Raw genomic sequence first — 21074 nt, forward strand, 5'->3', positions numbered from 1 at the left:
GCGTCGGCAGTTACGTAAACTTGAACGTTAGGAGATTGGAATAGTTTACCGTTATACGTCCCTTAATTTGCATTTATTTTGGTTAATTAGTAGCGTAGAAATTAAAGGGCAATATTTACGTTTTCGAATTTCTCTTCCGAACCGCAGTGCGGCACATTTGTATGACGCTACGGGTTTAAAAGTATTTTCGCATGTGCGGGTCGTACTTGTTCCGAAAACGCTATTAAAACTTACTATGTAGATTATCCGGTTCTATTAGAATGCAATGTCATCCTCTTTTTATCGATGAACTATAAACTATAGACCCGAGCAGACGCTGCCAAAATCTCATGACGTCACGAAGAGTTAGCCCGAGTAAAGCCCCTCCATACACGTTTCCGCCGAGAAAGCGGCGGTGGCGCGTGGATGCAGGGGCTTTAAGCCCGAGAACTTCAAGCCCGTCTAGCGCTGTCACGTCGTTCAGACGCATCAGGACTTCGTGCTCACAATATAACTGACGCTTCTGATATTACAAGAGTGTAATTTACCAACGAAGCTTAACATTATACTCTCTTTTAAGTGTCTCTTTAAGATTCTGCGCAAGGTATACCAGCAACGTATCAAAGTACTTGCTGAAATGAATATGCCCCTTAACATCTGCATAAGTAACTAGCTCCAAGTAACGTATTTAACTCGTGGGTGGCTCGGTGACCGCTTCACTGGCTTTCTGAAGCAGGTTGGTGTTCTGGGAACACTTATGTTACAGGTTATCGGCGTGTTCGCGGTTGCACACTTGTGCGCAATAAAGAAAGTGTGTTAGGATTTCTGATCACTTTATTACAGCCAAGTCATCAGGCGATTGTTCGCGACAAAAAAATAAAAATAAACGAAGCTTTTCATGATGCAACATCATTCACTCAGTCTTTGGTTAGACTCGAGGACTTGACATATAATAATTCACAAAATGTCACGTTGCACATGATCACACTCACTCAGTGATCTAGGAAGGTCCACGGGGAACGAAGCACGAATGAACGCATAAAGTCTATACACGAAATAATAATAATAAACAAAAACGTCGGATCTCTGGTTTCATAGCTATCCAACGGCATAAATACTGACGGAAGCGCGCTGAAGAAGCTGGTTTCAATATGCGAGCAACAAAAAAAAAAAAACGGTTTTTATTGCTTCTTTAACGCGGTTGGTTTATTAGCGCATCTTTAAAGAAGCTACTAGAAATGTCTAGAAATGTTTGTGGCACAAGTAAGAATATACCGCTTTTTAAATAGACATCCAGAAAAAAAAAAGACAGAAAGCAGTTAAAAAAAACGCAACACTAAACATTCACCGGAGCTAACAGTTTTAAGAACACACACACCAGTGCTTCCTTAAATAAACAACCATTGCAGTATACTAACATCTTCGAGCCACTTGACAACAACTGGAGGTTCCCAGGTATGTGTTGCCCTCAAAATATACACCACTGATTCCTGGCTGCGTGAAGCTTTAAAAGCCGTCCAACAAGTCCGTGCGCACGCAGCACCAGTCAACTCGGGACAGCAAGGCGGAACTAGGAGCCCATTTACTTTTCGTTCAGTCGCACGGAAGCACGCCGATGCCTAGCTGTTTTTTTTTTCTCATAGATTATTCAGGTCTGTGCAGTCACAGTGCAAAATGGCATGGCGAAATTCGCAGCAGAACAAAACAAAAAACATAACAGTTGGACTACGCTTCTATACTGATACGTTGCATTCTAGATTTGTTGCACTCGTAACTTAAAGTGGCGAGAAATTCGTTTTACCTAGTGCTTTTGGAGTACGAGAAACGTCTTGGCCACAAAGGGACAATCATGCTTCCATTAATTCTATAACACGTTTCGTTTTGAATATAACAGTGGGGGTGAGCGATGTTTGATAGATAATAAAGCTATTCCGACTCCCCGCGTGCGATAAAAAAAAAGAAAAAAAAAGAGTGCACAGTGTTTGCAGCTTGGGAAATCGAGACTGACGGTGACAAGAGGCACACCTTCCGGAGGTCAGCTTTGTTTTTTCATCATAATATAAAACACCGAAAACGTGTTGCGTACATTGGCTTCAATATCCGGGCAGCTCAACACCTTTGATAATTCTCTTGCCATCTCCTTCATACTATAGCAGTCTGTGCTAGGCCGACGACTCAGCCTCTACGTTTCCAGTCAGACATATATACGGCTGTAGTTAAAAAGGCACTTACATAAGGCTATCCTCACATATCTTTTCCTGTTAAAGCAACTGTACAAAGAGCGGCGTCAGTACTACAGCCCCTCTATGAAGCCTCGCCATTTGTGCGTCTGAGTCGACCGGTTGTGTTAGAAGTGCCGGCTCGATAGAAGCCTCAAACATTAAAGGATTTCGTAATTTTGGCTTTTTTTTTCGGAAAGGAAAAAGAGAAAGTAGAGGGAGAGTAGGTGTGTTGTCATGTGGAAACAATGAAAATTTTGTCGTTTTCAAAAAACTTCTTGCTTCTTAGTTTTGACCACCTCAATTATACAAGTGAATACGGTTGACAAACTACGCGATTGTAAAGGGAATGAAAACACGTGTTCCGCCTAGTATTATGCTTCTTATAGAGAGTGTAACGAGAACTGAAAGTCACTATTCAAGTGCAAATCTCTGTTTCCCTCGAAATACTAAGTCACGATCGACTCTACCGTATTTGTAATGTTTCTGTGAAAATATTGAATTTTTCTTCAAAATTGGACATCTTTTGATTCAGCAATACCTTAAAAAGACACTAAAGGCAAATACCAAGTCGACGTGGACTGTTTGAATACCGTTCCACAAACTTCGCAACGCTTCTTTTGTGCCAAGAAAATGTTTAGTTTACGAGAAAATTGCATGGGAGGGATCCGAATACCTTTTTCGAAATTCAAAGTTCCCGAGAATTTGCGGTTATATATTTATTGTCTGTTAGCTTCGCGACGCAATAATTAATAAAGCTGTTTCAAGAATATGATGGTGTGCTGGCTCAAATTGTGCGAGAAGCTAAAAACTTTGATGCCCAACGTTTTGGCCCACCACCGCAGATAAGCAGCAATAATAATATAAAGAAATAGCTGAAGTGAACCGTATACTACAGGAGGCTGATCTTGGCCTTGTTCACGCGTGTTGCTAGCAATTGAACTTAAAAATGCTTAGGGGCAACAACTGGTACCGCGCACGTCGAAAGTACTTCAGGTTCTGTTAGTATCATGGACATTCCTTGCAGCTGAAACCAAAAAAGAAAGAACTGGCGACAGTACTTTCTAGAATTAAGAAATTAGCCGTGTAACACATTTGTTCTTGCCCTCTGCAATATCAAAATTGAACCTGCATCGGTAAAAATGTTAACTGATGAATAACTAGCGGAATGGCGACCAAAATGACGTGATTAAAAGCTAAATTGTCTCTTACTGTAGTTAATAAAACTAGCCGAAATGTTTATTTTAATAACGTTCTAGCGAATATTATTCGTTGGCGCATTATTTTTCGGCCTTGCATGAATTTTCTTCTAGACTAGATGAGATGCAGCTGAATAATCGATTTCCGAAATAAGAGAAAAGCCATAATTCAGAAGTTTCATTACTGGACGAAAAATAAGCCAGTGTGCAGAATAAAGCAGTCTGTTTCTTTATAACATGGTTATTAAATATCCGCAGAAGTATTTGCCATTGAGGTGCACGCACGGACGTGAACTAACGTTGGATCGGTTTTGAGCAGAGCGCAGACCCTTTGTTTGCGCAGTCTGAAGTCTCGAGTTGTATCAAATAAAAGAACGAAGCTGTCACTGTTAAGGAAATGGTTAGTAAACCCCACTGGGGGGGGGGGGGGGGGTGTCTCGTTCCAGACATGAAATGAGGACGCTCGCTGTCTGGTTATGACCAGACACTGGGCTTTCTAATTTGATTACTCTTCTCACATTATTGTTAGAATATTCTATAGAACATTAGAACAGTTTTTTTTCTTTGCCGGTGCCTTAATACAATCTTGGTCGTCCTTTTATTTCTATCGACAATTGGGCAATGTTCTTGTTGTGGTAGGCTTTTCAAAAGTTAGAATGTTTTAGCATAGTGTTACCAGCCTAACGCAGTCGCTCCTGTGGGGGCCATGCGCTAGCCTTGTGCGTGCTGCAGAAGCCGCGCCAGAAGTACGAGCAGGGAGGGGGTTGAGGACAGACAGCACGCTGTAGCAAGGTCGTGGCTGGCCGGCGACCAGGAAGGTATAGCACCAATCTTACTGCGGTAGTGCTAATGCTGAAACATTATTTATTGCGTTGACTTCCAGGTGGACGTTGCAGCACTGCGAATTTGTGTCAAGTCCGAAGTTTCCACGAACCAATGTATACCGTGCACAAAAAGTGATTAAGTGCGCCGTCTGTAAACAGTGCAGGTTAAGGCATGCGCCTGTCGGCCTCTCATGTGAAGTCGAGCTGCACCTTTTGCTATAGCTGTGTGTATAGCGCGAACACAGAACGTGGACGAGCGAACGAAGAGACGAACGACACTCGCACAGACGGCTATGTTTTCTGTGCAATAACTAAAACATTTATGAACTGTTCTGTTCTGTTATATATGGGTTGCTGTGGAAATAGTCAGGTAAACAGTACCTCAGCTGCTTCATTCCTGTACGTTATCAGAAAAAATAAATAATAATAAAATTGCGATTTGTAGGCAAGTGACATAGAAACCGTTATCTCTCATGCTGCACATTCTCTTATATACATGTGTCTCTCTCGCTTCTTTTGTGTGTTGGCTGCTCATATAGAGGGTAATTAATTCGCAATAGGCGAGTTAAAATTAGTGTTTGTGTTCGTCTCTGAATTCATTCGTCCAGGCTCTATACTCGTGCTACACACATCTGTCGATCCATATCAACTGGCCCATTCAAGATGCTCGCTCCATTGCCAACTTGAACCTTCAAAGCGGACAATCTGCGTTTTTACAGCAATGTACGAGAGAAGCGTCCGATAAAAGCGTCAACAGGGGCGGGTGGGGTAGTACGCGTACTATACACCACAATGGCGGGCTGTGCGCCCCAGTTGCCGGGTGCTGCTCTAGCTGTCTCAAAGGGTGTACTTGGACTCGTAGTAGAGTGGCTGGGGCAGCGCAGATGTCGGTGCACCGGGGCTCAGGCTGCCCAAGCTCGAGAGAGGCGTGGTCGGGAAAGGCGCTGTTGAGAAGACCTTGCGTTCGCACGGACTGCCACCGCTGTGTGAGAACCGCATGCCTGCGTGGGAGAGAGGTGCAAAGTGAGCACTCGCCCGCCGCTCATTCTTGATAAAAAAAAGAAAAAAAGAAGAAAAAAAAAACACATACGCACACAACTGCGAAATGTAAAGGAGAAATTTAAAAAATGACGGCAGTCTGGGTTCAGAATCTACGTATATAGCTGAACGAAGAATTTACTCCTGGGTGATCTTGAGGGCGCATATCCGTAAATTTGGGAGGACCATGCTAAGGAGCACGACTATTCGAAAACGTGCGAGAGGTGATGAGGTAGCGCGCGATCTTGTGTTCTTTGTGTCTGTTTTATTTCCGCTGCAATAGCTTCACCAAGTATCAATCCACTAGCCAAAGGACAAGTTATTGTGCGATTATATCAGTTTCGTTACATTTGCTTGACAGGAAATTGCTGACATCCATTCCTAAAATAATTCTGAATGAAAAAGACCCTGCGCGAAAAAAAGAAAAGAATTCTAGGGTTTAACGAACCGAAAGCAACTAAAGGGCTATGAGACGTCGTGTAGTAGGCGGCTCCAGATTAATTTTGAGCACCAAAATCTTGTGCGCTCGAACGGGCATACGGGTTGAAAACTTTCGAGATGGCTTCCCATCGTCACTTTCCTAGCGTGTTATCATGCGCTCTTTGGGAGCATGAATGTGCGGAGGCGAAAAAAGGGTTACGTGCTAGACGGCACTGTAAGTTATCCAACACATCAGAAATTGAACGTATTTTCATTACCGATCGAGTAGTCACAGCACTCGGGACTAATTGAAGGGCGCATTCTTCGAAAGAACTTGCGCCCACATCTTAAAATGTAAGGTACGTATAGCTCTGAAAAATAGTTCTGTCGGCACGTTTTATTGCTGCTTGTGTGTACCTTTAACGTGGTATCTTTATCTTAATGTAGTGCCCAGGCACCGCGCCAGCCCCCCCCCCCCTGTCTGTTTGTATTATATTTGTTGTATAGATTTTACCAAATTCTTTTAGTACATTCTTGTAATGTTTCTAGAGTTTCAGAAAAAAATCTTCTCGCATCATTTCTTTTCGACGTCTCGAAAATGCATTCGATGCAGTCGGTTTTGCCTTATGCGCAAAATGGAATGTGCACGACGCTGAGTAATTATAAAAACGCACATCCTTGAATCGCAGACTATTACTTAAACGAGTGAGAGCACTGATTTGCATGGTTTTCTATGTCAAATTGAAAGGGCCTGATGAGAAAGAAGTCCGGCCTTGAATATTTCTGTCTAGCCAGAGAAAGTGAAGGACTGTGCACTGGTTTTTCTACCTAAATGGTCACGTATGCAATGCAGCTAAGGCACTGCCTAAGCGCATCGTTGGTGTTGTGACACAAGAACGGAAGCAAAAGTGCATCGAAGCACATTGTAAGCAGCGATCTCGCCATAGCGCGCAGAAACGTGCGAGATCCGCTGAGGTACGAGAGAGCAAGAATGGTTGTGCAGCAGAGCTTTGCTCAAGCGAACGCTTCAGCAGTAAGCAGATGCCACTGAATCTAAATGCTCACGAAGAGCCCAGTCAGAAAGCTCAACGACGGGTAAAAATACGATAAACCGGTTAACAAGTTCCAGTCGTTACAACAACACTTGGGGTGAGGGGGGGGGGGGGGGGGGGGCGTTTTACCAACGACCAGCGTGCTCGAGTTTGCTTGGGACCCGCCAAGTCATTCTTTTGCGAGAAAACGTTTGCAGTCGCTGCACCAAAAGTTAACACAAACCACGCATAATGGTAGCCGAGTATGCAGTTCTTTTCTTGATGAGCGCATTCTAAACTTGTCACCGCCGTATCTTGCAACTACGGGGCCGCAGATTGAGCTATAACAGCTGTGGGAAATTTTTTCAGTAAATGAAGAAAAATACCCATGTTTCTAACACCACGGAGGAACGAAAGAAAGAAGAACGCAAGCTGAAAATAACAAATAAATAACAAAATAATAATACCAACACTGCACACATTGTAATATAAGTCACAAACACATTTTTTTTAATGGTGTAATTTGCCATGCGGCACATTATTCAAATAAATACATGCAGTCTTTTTCGCGAAGAAACTGCATAGGTGCACTGTGGAACTTATCGTCCATAATTAGCTGTTTGTAGCCACAGAAATTATGTCATCGTTGGCACCAGCATCAGAAGCACAGCCTATAGTTATTTGGTGCAGTCACTACTACACATCGCGAGAATCCCACACAACATTTAGAAAATATAAGTGACATTGAAACTTGCTCATAAACTTAATAAGCGGGATGCGTAACAGAGAACTGGCACTCAGGGACCCAGTGTGTGAAATTACTGTCCCCTAAGAAATCGCGAAGGGCGCTGACGTCACGCCTCTGCTTATCGGGGCAGGATTACGGTCCTATAATCAATAAGTAGCGTTCGTCTAGGTGTGTCGGCTCGAAATGGCTATCTAACCAGATACAATTTTCACTGGGTAGTGGGCAGGCTTTGCGTTTTGTCGCTCGTTTTTCGCTTGGCAGAGACCTGATTTATTTTCGCAGATAAGACACGCTCGCTCCAATGGGATCTGACCGTAATTTACACCGCGACGTCCTCTGTGTTCAGCCACCCAAGAAGACAGAAACAGAGGAACTTCTCGAAACGCGAGGGGAGAACTCCCTGTAACCTGAGCAAGGGTGCAGCTCCAGGTCGAGGTTTTATAGCGGGGGCGGGTTTTATAGTCGAAATTACGGATGCTCTTTTCTCGCACGGCACCAGAAGCAACACTTTGTGCTTTGCCCACAGCGGTGTGCCAAATGACGTAAAACTCTATGGCCGAAATTAACTAGCGAGCTCCATTCACGGCTTCATGCCAATGTCGGATTTCATGCGTTTTGAGTAGCAGAGTCTGTAGATTTGTATCCTGTGTTGCAGTGGCATTGGAAGTGGGACGATTTGCCTTGCAGACGCTTGCCCGGAGATGTGCAGTGTTGGCAAGAGACCACAGCCTGCTTCCTCTGCCCCTCAACTTCTTCAGAAGACGGTTGGTGTAATGCTTGGCCGGAAACTCGTTCACCCACCTCATGGTAGACGGTTTTTCAACAGGCTTCAGATATTGTGCATGGTGTCCATTTTCAGCAACGGTAGGTTGGCGCTTTCCTCGTGTTTGTTTGTTTTCCAAATGACGAAAGAGCACTCCTTATCGACGACAAAAGCGCGACGTATCTTCAGCAATACCAGGAGGTCACATTTGGTGGACACGTATTTGACTGTGACACAGGAAACGTTACAACAAATGTATGTGCAGCTGCACCGGTCTCCCATTAAAGATACGCCTGCGCAATTTCATGGTTGTAATGAGCGTTGTGTTGAAACACTTCGACGTTATTGAAAATCGGATGACAGCGACAGCAACTGTTGTGCAAGCCCGGTGGAAATACATCGTTTCCTTTAACAGTAAAAAAAAAAACACACACACACACACACACACACTTAGTTCAGTGAGGGCGCACGTTGGCGCCTTTTCCCATTTGTTTCGAACGTAGCGTATATTTTTACACGGGATGACAGAACGATGAAGGCGCTACATGTGATGGACACGGCACACTGTGTTTCATAAAGAAAGGTTTAGAGGTTCCAGTGGCACTTGACGATATTATGGGGCCGGTCGAAGCGCGTAAGCAGTCCTTGTTGTTGCTCGTTGCGACGCACCTTGCGCTCTTTGGCCTATCATAATAAAGTTGTGTAGCGCAAAGTTATCCACATAAATGAGAAGTTTCCCTTCCGTGTCTCCCCAATTATTCTTTTTCTATTTGTGACTCTTTTATTTCTGTTGCAAAGCACGCTTGTCGAACATATTTAATAATGATATGGAAATCAGTATTCAGCGGAGTGTAGGCTTATATCCAAAGGGGACTTTTACATACTAAAAAAAACATTGTTCTGTGAAGCTTCATACAGCGAGTCTCGCTCATGCATTTGCTCGTTATTCTGTCCACAAAAAGGAAGTTAGGTTGTGTGTCACAAAAACCGTTGTTTCTACAAGGCTAATTGCGGTGCAAACGTCCTAAGTTGTTCCGTGCGACATCATAATCGAAATTCGTACACTTTCTCTGATTGCACTCTTCAGAATGTGCAGATATGAGAAGCTCCTTGCACTTCTGTGCGTAAGATGGCGGCTACAATAACGCTGGATCGCATCGTTTAGGATAAACGTTTTATGGACAAATTTGCCAAAAAACAGGGGCTTTGAGGTTCTTACGCACTGGCTTTTTTGTATTACCGGCGGATGTTTTTCTGTGTTTTTGGGTTGAAAACAGAAATTAGAAAGCCAGTACACCATTTCTGTAAGAACACGAACTGTTCGACATGAACACGAATGTGACAATGATAACATCAGCACTCGCTTACAGCTGATATTAGAGCGAAGATTTCTTTGCCTAGCTTACCACGGTTTTGCGTCCGTCAGTATCATTATCTCGCTTGATGTATTATAGATGTTAGCACCGGCCTATATAAGTTAATGCATGGTGACCGACAAGGTAGTGTGACTGACCGGGCCTAAGTTCTGCACAATAAGATAATATGTCAAGACACAAAACCCGTACATATAATGCCGCCTTATAGTTATATTTCATAGTTATATTTTATATTTTAGATGTGAATCTGGCCTGCTCCTCCATGCTGTGGAAAGAGTTTTGGGGAGCAACAAATACAGCGCTTGAAGAGGAAGGAGGGTGGTGATCTGGGGAAGTCTATGATGAGAGCTACTGAGTATATTGTTTCTGCGCAATGTGTACGTGTACGCTTCACAGTATTTGCACCTTCGCAGGTAGGATTTGAGGCTACTGTAGCGTATTCAGAATAACCTCTCTAGCGTGCATCATTTTCGCAGCTGTTCGCGGCACTGGCGTATTTAAATGAGAGAGAAGTAGCTGCAAGACGTCGATTATTTGCCGCTGCGTGGCCGTGATGGTAGAGTCCGATTATGACGTCTCGGCGCACTGCCGTTGTTCGTGCTGTCATTCCCAGGTCAGTGTCCGCGGCGGCAAGCATGGTAATGCATTCGACTCCGTGCCTGTGTTGCTCGCTTGACGCAAATGGTGTTGAGAAGATCAACCGATGCCGATTCATCCACCTCCTGCTGGGCCTGTGCAGTTGAAGCCAGGGAGCTGTCGTTTGGACCTGCAGCTGTCCACGTCGACGACGCGACCGCCTCCTCGGGTGGCGCTCTGATACTGCCGCCACACTGCGTGACATGCTGGGCTTGCTCATTAGGTCCAATATTTTCATCTCCTTTTTCTGTTTGGAACGATCCTGGGAGTTTGCTTTATGTGGTCCATCGCACTTCGAGCATTTAATTTCTTTCACTGTGCATAAAAATATGTTATGGCTACTTGCGCGTAGGAGTCATGTTGTCTGGCCTGTGAAGACAGCTCTGACATGATGTAGCTAAGCACTTGTGACATTGCAGTGGTCGGAGCACATAAGCACACGCAGGATTTGTCGCAAAGCCCACCTTGACGTGATCAGCTAGAGTGTTTCCCTCGAAAAGAAGCTTGACGCTCGTCAAGCGCTTAAGCGGTGAAAAGTGATGACCTTCACAGCTGAAGCCTTTGGGCATCGGAAATGACACTTGCCCCAGTGCGACCACAGTGCACGACGAAGGAGCGGACTCCATTGTGCCCTAATATGCGCACAACTTTCACTTTATTCAGGGCTGCCCAAGTCGCCACTTCCACAGTAGTTATGCTTTCTTTTGTTGAGCCTCACTTCGATGATTCCTTTAGGAGCCACGTTACCAACATAGGTCTTGATAATCTGGCTGTCTATAAAATTTAGATTATTCAAGACGTCGAGAAGCACCTCGACGTCTAGGCAATCGTGTATATAGGCAATAGTGCAAGTCAGAGTAGGCGGTTTGGTGAGGCCTTGCTCACTCGCGTCTTCAGTTGTCCTGTGGTATTTCCTGTTCAGTCGTTTGCCTTCCACGGCGGTGTAGTCGTTGTTGTATTCCATGGGCTCGCTGCTGGTATACGTCTTCATGTAGACATTGTGAACCTTAAACTACAGCACTGGGGCCCTGTGAAGACATTGTGAAGAGATGTGCTCGACGCAAGAGGCGGCGTGCCGTCGGTCACTGCCTCAGATGGCTTGCGTCGAGGAAGCGTAATTAGGCCTCCGCTGTAATAAAACTATCAGAGCAAGGCAATAAGTTGTCATTCCCTAGTGACTTGGCGCAACCCACAGTTGTCGTTGTTGTTGTTGTTGTTTTTGTGTGATAATCGCCGTCGTCGTGTTTGTGGCGCATACCCACAGTGGGGGATTGTTCATGAATCGGGTGGTTAAAAGAAATGGAGAACGAGACGGAAAACGCTTTGGAAATTGCCATATACAGGTAAGAATTCTAGTGTGCAGGAAAAATCTGGAACAAAATGGATGTACACAAAACGCTGAATTAAATAAGAAAAAAAAATGCATCAGCCTAGCAGGGGTATCGATTGCATTCAGTAAGGTATTTTCGCACTGCTGAGCCATAATTTCTGTTGTTGAGCCCAAAAATAGAGGCTCCGAGAAACCGAATATCCTAGCCTCGATATCTCGGCTCAATCTGGGTGAGAGATTTTATAACTATGTTAGATCGTTCCTCTCGGATAGGAAGGCTACCCTCCGGGTGGCCGATCTCAAATCACAACTGCTGGAACTTGGCGAGAGGGGCACCCCACAGGGGTCAGTCATTTCCCCCTGTTTATTCAATATCGCCATAGTCGACCTAAGCAGAAAGCTTCTCGAGATTGAAGGCATCAAACACAATATGTATGCTGACGATATAACTATATGGTGCACAGGAGGCAATGACGGTCAGGTTGAGGGAGCCTTACAGGAGGCCATAGACACTATCGAAACCTATCTCGAACCCACCAGGTCTCAGATGCTCCCCCTTGAAGTCGGAACTTTTGCTGCATAGTCCCAAGAAACACGTTCCAAGGCCCAAGGGGTGGACATCGTTAGAAGACAGAGACATTAACCTATATACAAGAAACGGTTGCCGTATACCCAGAGTCGATTCAATTAAGGTCTCCGAAATAGCTGAACAAATGGCTATTGCACTAGCCCTGCTGGATAGCTCACGAGATGTCATCTACAGTGATTCAAGATCTGCAGTCAGAGCATTTGAAGAAGGCACCGTTTCCAAGCAGGCCCTCAAACTTACTGGGGGCAAGGCAACCACGCACCATTTCATTTATTGGTTTCCCGCACATCAGGGTCAGATAAAGGGTGCTCCTCCCAACCTCAACGTGTCGGCTCACGGGGCTGCGCGTGAACTTGCCCACCGAGCTAGCCTCGACCAATCGGAAGCCGACTCCCCAGAGAACAGGGACACACCCTCCACCTACAACGAGATTACTAAACACTACTATCTCAGCCGTAGAACCTACTTTGTTCCTCATCCGCGCCTCAATAGAGCTTAAGCATTAATGCTCCGTCTACTGCAAACGAATACCTATCCCAATCCGTCGCTCTTACATAAAATCTATCCGGATACTTACACCAATGCTACCTGTCACGATTGTGTAGAAATAGCCACGTTAGACCACATGCTCTGGTGGTGTGCCCGGTCACGCTCTATCATCGCTAACAGCTCGGCCAGATGGGAGGCGGTTCTCCGCAGCCTTCTTCTGGCTGACGAACTCTGGGCTGTCCAGCAGGCCCACGATGCGGCCGAGAGGCTCGGCCTTCCAGTTCCCACGTGGGAGCGTCCCGCTTCGTGAAGACTCACGATCTGCAGGACTTCATTAAAGTTTTACCATACCATACCATACCATGTCTGCGTAGCTGTGCTTGTAATCATATTTTTGTTATCGCAGCGAAGCGCCTACGCGAAACTAGAAATGATCTATTGCCTATGCTGCGCTACAGAATGAGCATAGTAATGAGGGCATCAGTCCAGATTGGTGTAGAAAGCAATCCAGCGTCGGTATACGACAGCGCTGATGGACACTTGTTGTTGTTGTAGCCTGTGATGCGTGTGGCTCATACCCACTATGGGGGATTGGCCAAGAAATGGGTGGATTATTCGAAATTATAATGGAGCATAAATTTCCTAATAGCTATTGCAATAGCATTGAATAGCGCAGAATTACCTGTTAAATAAAATCAGGAAGGTCATATTGAATGAGTAATAATTAACTTAAAAGTAAAAACAGAAAGAAAGGAATTTAGCAGGGCATTCGTTTAGATTCCGTAAGGAATGTTCGGACAGCGAAGCATGCATCCCTGTGGCTGAATCCCAAAGTGGACGCTCCGAACGAAAGAATTGCAGGTTCTGTCAAATCCAGGCCAATTCTTCGAAAAGGTATTGAAGAAGCTGCGTTCGCTCACTTCATTTCGTCTTCCTCGCCTCACGAGAAGACGAAGTATGCACGGACCTCTTATGGAATAGTGCATGATATTGAATGACTTTGATTTTCATAATTTGGGCTGCCCCATACTAGAGCACATATGATGCGGCACCGAAATCATCGGTTTATATATAGCACGAAATTTTGCCAACAAAGTGGTGCCAGTGTCCAAGAATGCAAGAATGTGGACGTGGGAAGAGCCCTGTCGCCGTAGTTCAATAGTAGAGGATCGCACGTGTAATGCAGAGTATGTGGATACGGCTCCCACGAGCAGCAAGTTGTTTTGTTGTCCACTTTTATTTATATTTGGCTTATCATTTCTAAATTTCAATTAAAACAACAAATGATTTTCCCTGTGCTTTCTTTAGCTTCATTATCTGTCGGCTTCATATGGTTGTGACTAACAGAAATAGGGCCCTCCGGTTTCTCGGTTTCATCTCGTTCATTCGGCTGTACCAGATTCTTGGGCTCTTGGGTAATGTGCCGCTTGTATGTGGGACTAGGAATGTGTCACTGAGCATGTGCGAATTGTTAGCCAATCTCACAATGACAGTCTGAAAATGACGCGCACGCAGGCGCGCACACGCACGCACGCACACGCACGCACACGCACGCACACACGCACACACACACACGCACGCACGCACGCGCGCGTTTTTTTTTTTTTTTTGTACCGCGTATACAGGGCATGCTGATGTACAGCTACAAGAAAGGCAACGAGGCTGCAGCAAATTGAGTGTATGATTTATGCTACATGCTGTTAGAAAGTATGACATCATGAAATGGCCATGACCATTATCGTTTTATCTCATTTCCCTAGTAACGACAGAACATGTTGTTAATAACAGTTGCATTGGCAGAACAAAGTCATGGGCTGGTCATAAAACGTGCATATATGACGATTTTCGAGTAGGTAGAACGGCTGTCTACGGATAAAGCCGATTGTTTCCGGGGCAAGTATGTTTACCCTTCTCTAGGCGCATATTTGCTGTTACAAAGGCAGGAGAGATGATTTAAGCGAGAGCGGTATGTTTTTACATGCACCTCGTAAGGTGCAGGGCACTTCTATGGAAGCAATTAGTAAAGAGTTGCCGCTGTGTTCGCCCCTGCGCTCAGCATCGCCCGATGCCCGCGGGTTTCTGTGTATATTTACATATGGCCTTTGCATGACCTCTTCGTGTGAGTTTACGCGACAACTTGCGTGTATCAACAAACCAAGAGCAGAGTGATATAACGGTTCTCTTGTACCATGGCTGAGCCAAACAATATATCGCCGCACTCAGAGAGCACCCCGCTGCAGCATTTGCTCTCCAAACAAACGCACACAAAACAGAAGAAAACTTTATTTTTCCGCGCGCCATGACTTTTCATTTTGTTTTCGATGGACGAACCTTTCGCGCAGCGCAAGGGAAATTTCTTGATCGATGGAACTGCGTGGACCAAGCGCAGGTGCGCACAGCCAGCGCTTTACGAGCGGCCGCCTCCTTGGAGCTCGCTTCCAGACGTGCACAAAGAAACCTGCGCGACACAGGACATCCGAGCGGCGTTTGCCTGCGATGCCTCGTTTGCGCACGTGTGGCGCTTCTGCGCTGGCAGACGGCTCCTTGTGGTGGAGCCGACGTTTCCGTTTATTTCTATTTCTCTCGCAACGCTTACACCAGGCGAAACGGGTCCTGGACCCCTTTCAAACACTTAGAGAGCAAGCAGTACGCAGTTAATGACAAAAATATATGTCCAACGTGGCGGCGGTATTGATGAGCTTGGCGATGCAATCTCGTTCGAGAACTTTTTTGCAACCTGCAGTGGTGGCGTAGTGGCTTCGTTGCTGCGCTGCTAAACCCGAGAACGCGGGATCGAATCCCGGCCACGGCGGCGGCATTTCGATGGGGGCGAAATGCAAAAGCGCCCGTGTGCCGTGCATTGGGTGCACGTTAAAGAACCCCAGGTGGTCAAAATTAATCCGCAGTTGCCCACTTCGGCGTGCCTCATAATCATATCCTGGTTTGGGCACGTAAGACACCAGAATTTAATTAACTGAATTTAGCTTTTTAGCCTGTCAACCTGTAGCCTTTAATCGCTGGTAGGTATTAGAATGGTGGCGCAACGGATTGGGTGGGGTAGCGGTAGGGTCTTTCAACCTTGTAAAGCTTCAAAACAACTAGCGTATTTGGAAGCGTGTGATGACCGCAGACGCGTTAGTCGAATGTTCGCAAAGTGCCGTAAATAATACCGCCTAATTGCTGCGTTGCAGTTTCGTGATCGTATACATCCTGTGCAACATTCTGCCAGTTCCAGAAAAAAGGCCTTGCGTAAATCCAGAAAAGCAGTTGTAGTTGTTTAAATTAAGATTGGTAAGGCGTATTGAACCCCACTACAATATCGATTCATACTATTCAGCGCACAGATTTAATATATGGCATCGAGTATTTCTCACGGAGAGCTAAAATCATTTGCGCGAATCTGCGTCAGGTACATGCTCATGCACTATCAGGATGAATTCAAATGCGAACACTTCCGAAACTACTCCAATGTGTTGTTCCGTTTCCAGGTTCACCTGCATTTGTAATAGTAGCTTAATTCAGACACAAGAACACATGCTTGGGACTACACAATGTTTACAAACCGCGCTACCGAGCAATTACACTCCTTACTCTCATGTAATTACGCGTAACAGGCGTCCTTCTGATCAGTTATTCCCTGTTCGTGTTTCAATTTATGCTGATGGTAGGTGCAGAACAAAACTGGCATAACAGGATGCGCATGTTCGAGTTTGCTGCAAAGAAATCCACTTGGTTGAAGCAACATGGTTCCACACCGCGTTATTTGCATGCGCTCACCTGTATCTTAATAGTCTGAGTGTATTTATTGCCAGAGTATACATCAACCTTCCCTGGATAGCTCTAAAACAACCTGTTTTTACTTGCAGCTTAGCTTACTGCAGCGTGGCCTACAGCCTAGATTACTGTCCACCAACACATCGGTGGAGTCATGCTCGATGAAAAAGGTTCGTTCCACGAAACTATTCTATCGCTTTTAACAAAGGGAACTGCCACCGCAGATGACCTGCTGCTGTATGCATCCGCCTGTAGCTAGCTGTACGAGCGCTCAGGGGGCGAAAAATTTGAAGCTGGATGAGGTGCTGATTGCATAGGAGGCTTCGTCGGCCTGGTCGATTTGAATAGCCCCCCTCCCCCCTACCAAGTGGGCGAAGACAGAGGAACGGCTGATCGTCAGGCGGACGGAAACTGTGCGGCTTCAGGTGATTAGGGAGAAATTTACGGCTCCTAAGACTCCGTGTTGCGCCCTTGGCGGGCAGCGGAAGTTGCGACAGTCGCGTCCCCGACCCTCCGTGCGCTCATGGAGCCCTGACCCAACCGAGCTGTCTGGGAACATCTCGGCTTCTCAGTGCACCATTCGGCTTTGTGCGTTTTTTGCGCCCGCGTGCGTTCTGTCCTTGATCCGGTGAAAGAAAAACACGGCGCCTCGTAGCGGGTCGAGCCCACACACAGGCAGCCGTATTGTCTTAGCTGGAGACACCCGGCCGCCTCTTCCTGTTCCTCGGCGAGGCCTGTCAGGCGGCGGCTTCTCCCTTGGCGGCCATTACTGTCAAGGGCTGCCTGGGCGAGGGCCGGCCGCGGAGGGCATCGGCCAGCTATTCTCAGTGTTCGTGCGGACAAAGCGCGCCAACAACGGGCCTTCGCTGTGCCCTACAGTCAAAGCCAATCGAATGCGAAAATATAGGCGCCGTCTAAGCGTATTGCACGAGTCGCGCTTGCACCGGAGATGCCGGCCGCATGAAAGGATTTCTCGCTTCGCGAGAGCTCGACCGGACTGAGCGCGGCGAGACGAAAACTAAGTTAAAGTAAGAGAGCTCCTGCTTGTGCACTTTGCGCAATCAGAACACTTCTTTTTTCTTGAAAAGCTGCGCATTACAAGCGTGTAGCACACCTAAACGTATACTTTAAGTTTTTATGATTGCCAGTTAAAATCATGTTGACTGAAAAATAAGGCGTTTTATTATAGTACATAAAAAGATTATGACTTCGTTTTTTATCATGCTATCATCCAGTTTCTATCGTCCGATATTGCTGGAGCAACTTCTGAAGTTCATGGAGGTTGTTGTGCGTCAGGTCAAGCCAGAGCTGCTTTACCTGAATATTTTCTTCACTCATTGCCAAAAAACAGAGTGTCTGTCGTTCGCAGCTACTGCAAATAATTCTTATTTTCGAAGTATTTCTGGTGTTTCTGGGCAGCTTGAGGCTTTCCTCTTTTTCGTAGAGTACATTTCGCAAAGTTCTACAAACACCACCACAGAAGCATAGAAGGTACTCCTAGTGTTACTATCTCGCGCGCATGTCTTCGCAGAAACCATTATTTTATACGCTGGTTCTGTAAGCGACTACGTAGATTTGGTCTGCTACTATAAATGGAACCACTCTTGCGCTACTCGCTCTATGCTGCTGCAATTTTCTTTGTGGGTCTGCGAATTCCCGAGTTTGGCTGCCTGCATCCGCGAGGTCACTGCGTCGCACAACAGCGGGAAATTTGCTGTATTCCCGCGACATTCAGGTGCTCAAAGGTGAGTCGCCTGTTACAGCTTGTCTCCTCAATAAGGTAACTGGTCACATGTCATATCGGTTACTGAAAAAAAGTTACTGGAATTGCAGTGAGTGTTACAGAGTAAAAAAAGTAATCGATCTCAAGTCTGACCTGGAGTACCATACAAGACGATTAGCCAGGCTAACATGTCCAGATTATCATTACAGTCTCTCTCTCTCTCTCTCTGGGTGTTTCTGCGTTTGTCTTATGGGTGAAACGCGACCTAGTAATTATTACGTCATGGTTTAACTGAAGTGTCGTGGTCTGCACTCTGTCTTTAGTATATCCACGTGTTTCTCTTTTATTTCTTATATTAGTTTAATTATAACTTAGCGTTTAGAACATCAGTGCAAACTTAGCGGCCTGCTTTTAATTTCTCGATCGCTGCACCCAACTAAAAATCTGTTGTCGACAACAGAGAGAAGAAGGCAAAGTTAACACGCATGCGAATTGGCCTCCCTAGTGCAGTATTCAACCACTACCTCCCTCATGACCCCTACAATTAACCCATGGCCCTCAGTCCCCAGTGGCTGCGGAGCATCTGACCAAGGCCGCGGTCAGACCTGCGACGCGGCAGAGGGTGCTAAGAATCTCTGTACCCGGACCGGCCGCCACTGGAAACTAACCCGGCAACGTTCGACACACGAACCCTCTCGAGTGAAGCTACCCCTTTAAGGAATTATCAGGCATTACGTGGCATATTATTACCTTTAGTGAGGTTACAACTGGTGAGGCGCATACAGTGGTGAATAACGGCCACGTCCTCTGCTACAGAGGACTGCCAGATAAGAGACAATACGGGGTAGGATTTCTAATCCATAAGGACATAGCGGGCAACATTGATAAATTCTACAGCATTAATGAGAGGGTAACAGTAGTCGTAATAAGATGAATAGCAGGTATAGAATGAAGGTAGTGCAAGCCTGCCCTCCAACCTCCAGTCACGACGATGAAGAAATCGAACAGGTTTATGAAGATGCTGAATTAGCGATGAGAAAAGTGCAAACTCAACATACTGTAGTCATGATCGACTTCAATGTATAAATGGGGAAAAAGCAGGATGGTGAAAAAGCGATTGGCAACTGCGGCATTGATTCTAGGAACACTAGAGGAGAGATGTTGGTAGAATTCGCGGAAATTACTAAGCTCTGAATAATGAGTGCCTTCTTCAGGAATCGTACCAACAGTAAGTGGACCTGGAAAAAAGCCCTAATAGAGAAAGAAGAAATGAAATCGATTTCATACTCCCTGCCGATCACACCATAGTGTAGGATGTAGAAGTGTTTGGTAGGGTAAAATGCAGTGCTCATAGGATAGTGAGGTCTAGGGTTTCCTTCAATATGAAGAGAGAAAGAGTAAAATTTGTCAAGAAGAAACACACTAACCAAGACGCAGTAAGGGTCACAGCAGACCAATTCAGGCTGGTGCTTGCAAACGAATATGCAGCTTCAGAACCGAGAGATGAAGATGACATGGAGGTAATGAATGAAACCTTAACTAGGCTGATTTCAGAAGCAGAAATTGAAGTGGGAGGTAAGGCACCAAGGCAACCGGTAGGTAAGCTCTCCCAAGTAACAAAGGACCTAATAAAGAAATGACAAAGCATAAAAGTGTCCAACTAAGGAGATAAGATATAAATAGCGGAACTATCAAAACTGATGTTACGTCTCAACACCACAAAGGCATAAATTGGAGGTTTGCCACGTGTCAAACCACCACCCCTCCTATCCAGACGCCAACGCAGCGGGGACACCGATAATTCAAGGGTCCTACGAAGGGTGCTCACCCCACCATTACTGGAAATCTGAGAAGAGGATGAAAAGGAGGGAACCACGACAACTGACAGGCGCAGTTATTTAGATGTTTGCGACGAGTCAAATCACCACCTATCCTTCAGCGCTTAATCCAGACGTCAACGCAGCATGGACACCGACTGTTGCAGGGTTCCACGAAAGGCCCTCACCCCGCTCTTTACCTGGCAGCCTGAGCGAAGAAAAGGGGGGACAACGAAGACGAACGGGGTGCCGCCGGTTGCTTTCGTGTCAGATTCCAAACCAGTGTCTTCAGAGGCGGAGTTACTGCGGGTTATTGAGAGCATGGGCGTGGTATCGCAACGGAGTCGACGAGGGTGATTTCCTGCTGGACAGTCTTCAGATTCCCTAGTTGAGTCGCCTAGGGAAGACGACGGTAATAAAAGCGGAGACTTTTCGAGAGTGAGGACAGAGGGTCCTGATGTAAACTGAGACTTTTAACTTGCCCCTGCATGGGGTGGGCCTCCGTAACTGGAGCCGTGTAACTAAGCTAAACAAACCCTTTCCTTCATTTTCTACAACTTTACGTAGTAGTCGATACGCCTGGTAGATTACATGGCCCGAGCGCCACCCTAGCGGCAACACTGATCAAGAAGGAGAAAGTAAGGGGTATTCGAAATTATAACGCGAGAAAGACTGAGAAAGCAGTAAAAAATGAACGCAGCCTATCAGTGAGAAGAAAGCTTGGCCCAGGAGAAGCCAAGATGTATGCATGCAAACATAAGCAAGGTAATATCATCAGCAATTTAGAACATATAGTAAAAGCACTGACCTGTGCAGTACCCAGAGCAGCCAAGCTACCTTCATTAAAAAATAGTAACAAATAGAATACAGAGGCTCCTTCTATAACCAACGATGAAGTCAGAAGGGCCTTGCAAGACATGACCGGGGTAAATGCGGCTGAAGAAGACGGAATAACAGTCGATTTAATCAATGATAGAGGAGGTATCATGCTTGAAACGCTTGCGGCCCTTTATACGCAATGCCTCACGACTTTAAGTGTACCAGAGAACTGGAAGAATGCCAACATTATACTAATCCACAAAAAGGGAGACGTTAAAGAATTGAAAAATTCCAGGCTCA

At 45.8% G+C, this 21074-nt stretch overlaps 1 protein-coding gene across 1 annotated transcript in view; it reads right to left on the minus strand.

Annotated features, from left to right (window-relative positions):
- Window positions 1-795: 795 nt before the first annotated feature.
- The window catches only part of LOC142564749 (uncharacterized), a 58273-nt gene continuing 37994 nt past the window's right edge, over window positions 796-21074 (minus strand). Inside the window, exon 2 of the mRNA XM_075675899.1 lies at window positions 796-5222. Within this exon, the coding sequence (XP_075532014.1) occupies window positions 5059-5222 (164 nt within the window). The 3' untranslated portion in view covers window positions 796-5058. The remainder of the gene's footprint in view (window positions 5223-21074) is intronic.

Source organism: Dermacentor variabilis, chromosome 1 (genome assembly GCF_050947875.1).
Source record: "Dermacentor variabilis isolate Ectoservices chromosome 1, ASM5094787v1, whole genome shotgun sequence".
Taxonomy (NCBI): domain Eukaryota; kingdom Metazoa; phylum Arthropoda; class Arachnida; order Ixodida; family Ixodidae; genus Dermacentor; species Dermacentor variabilis.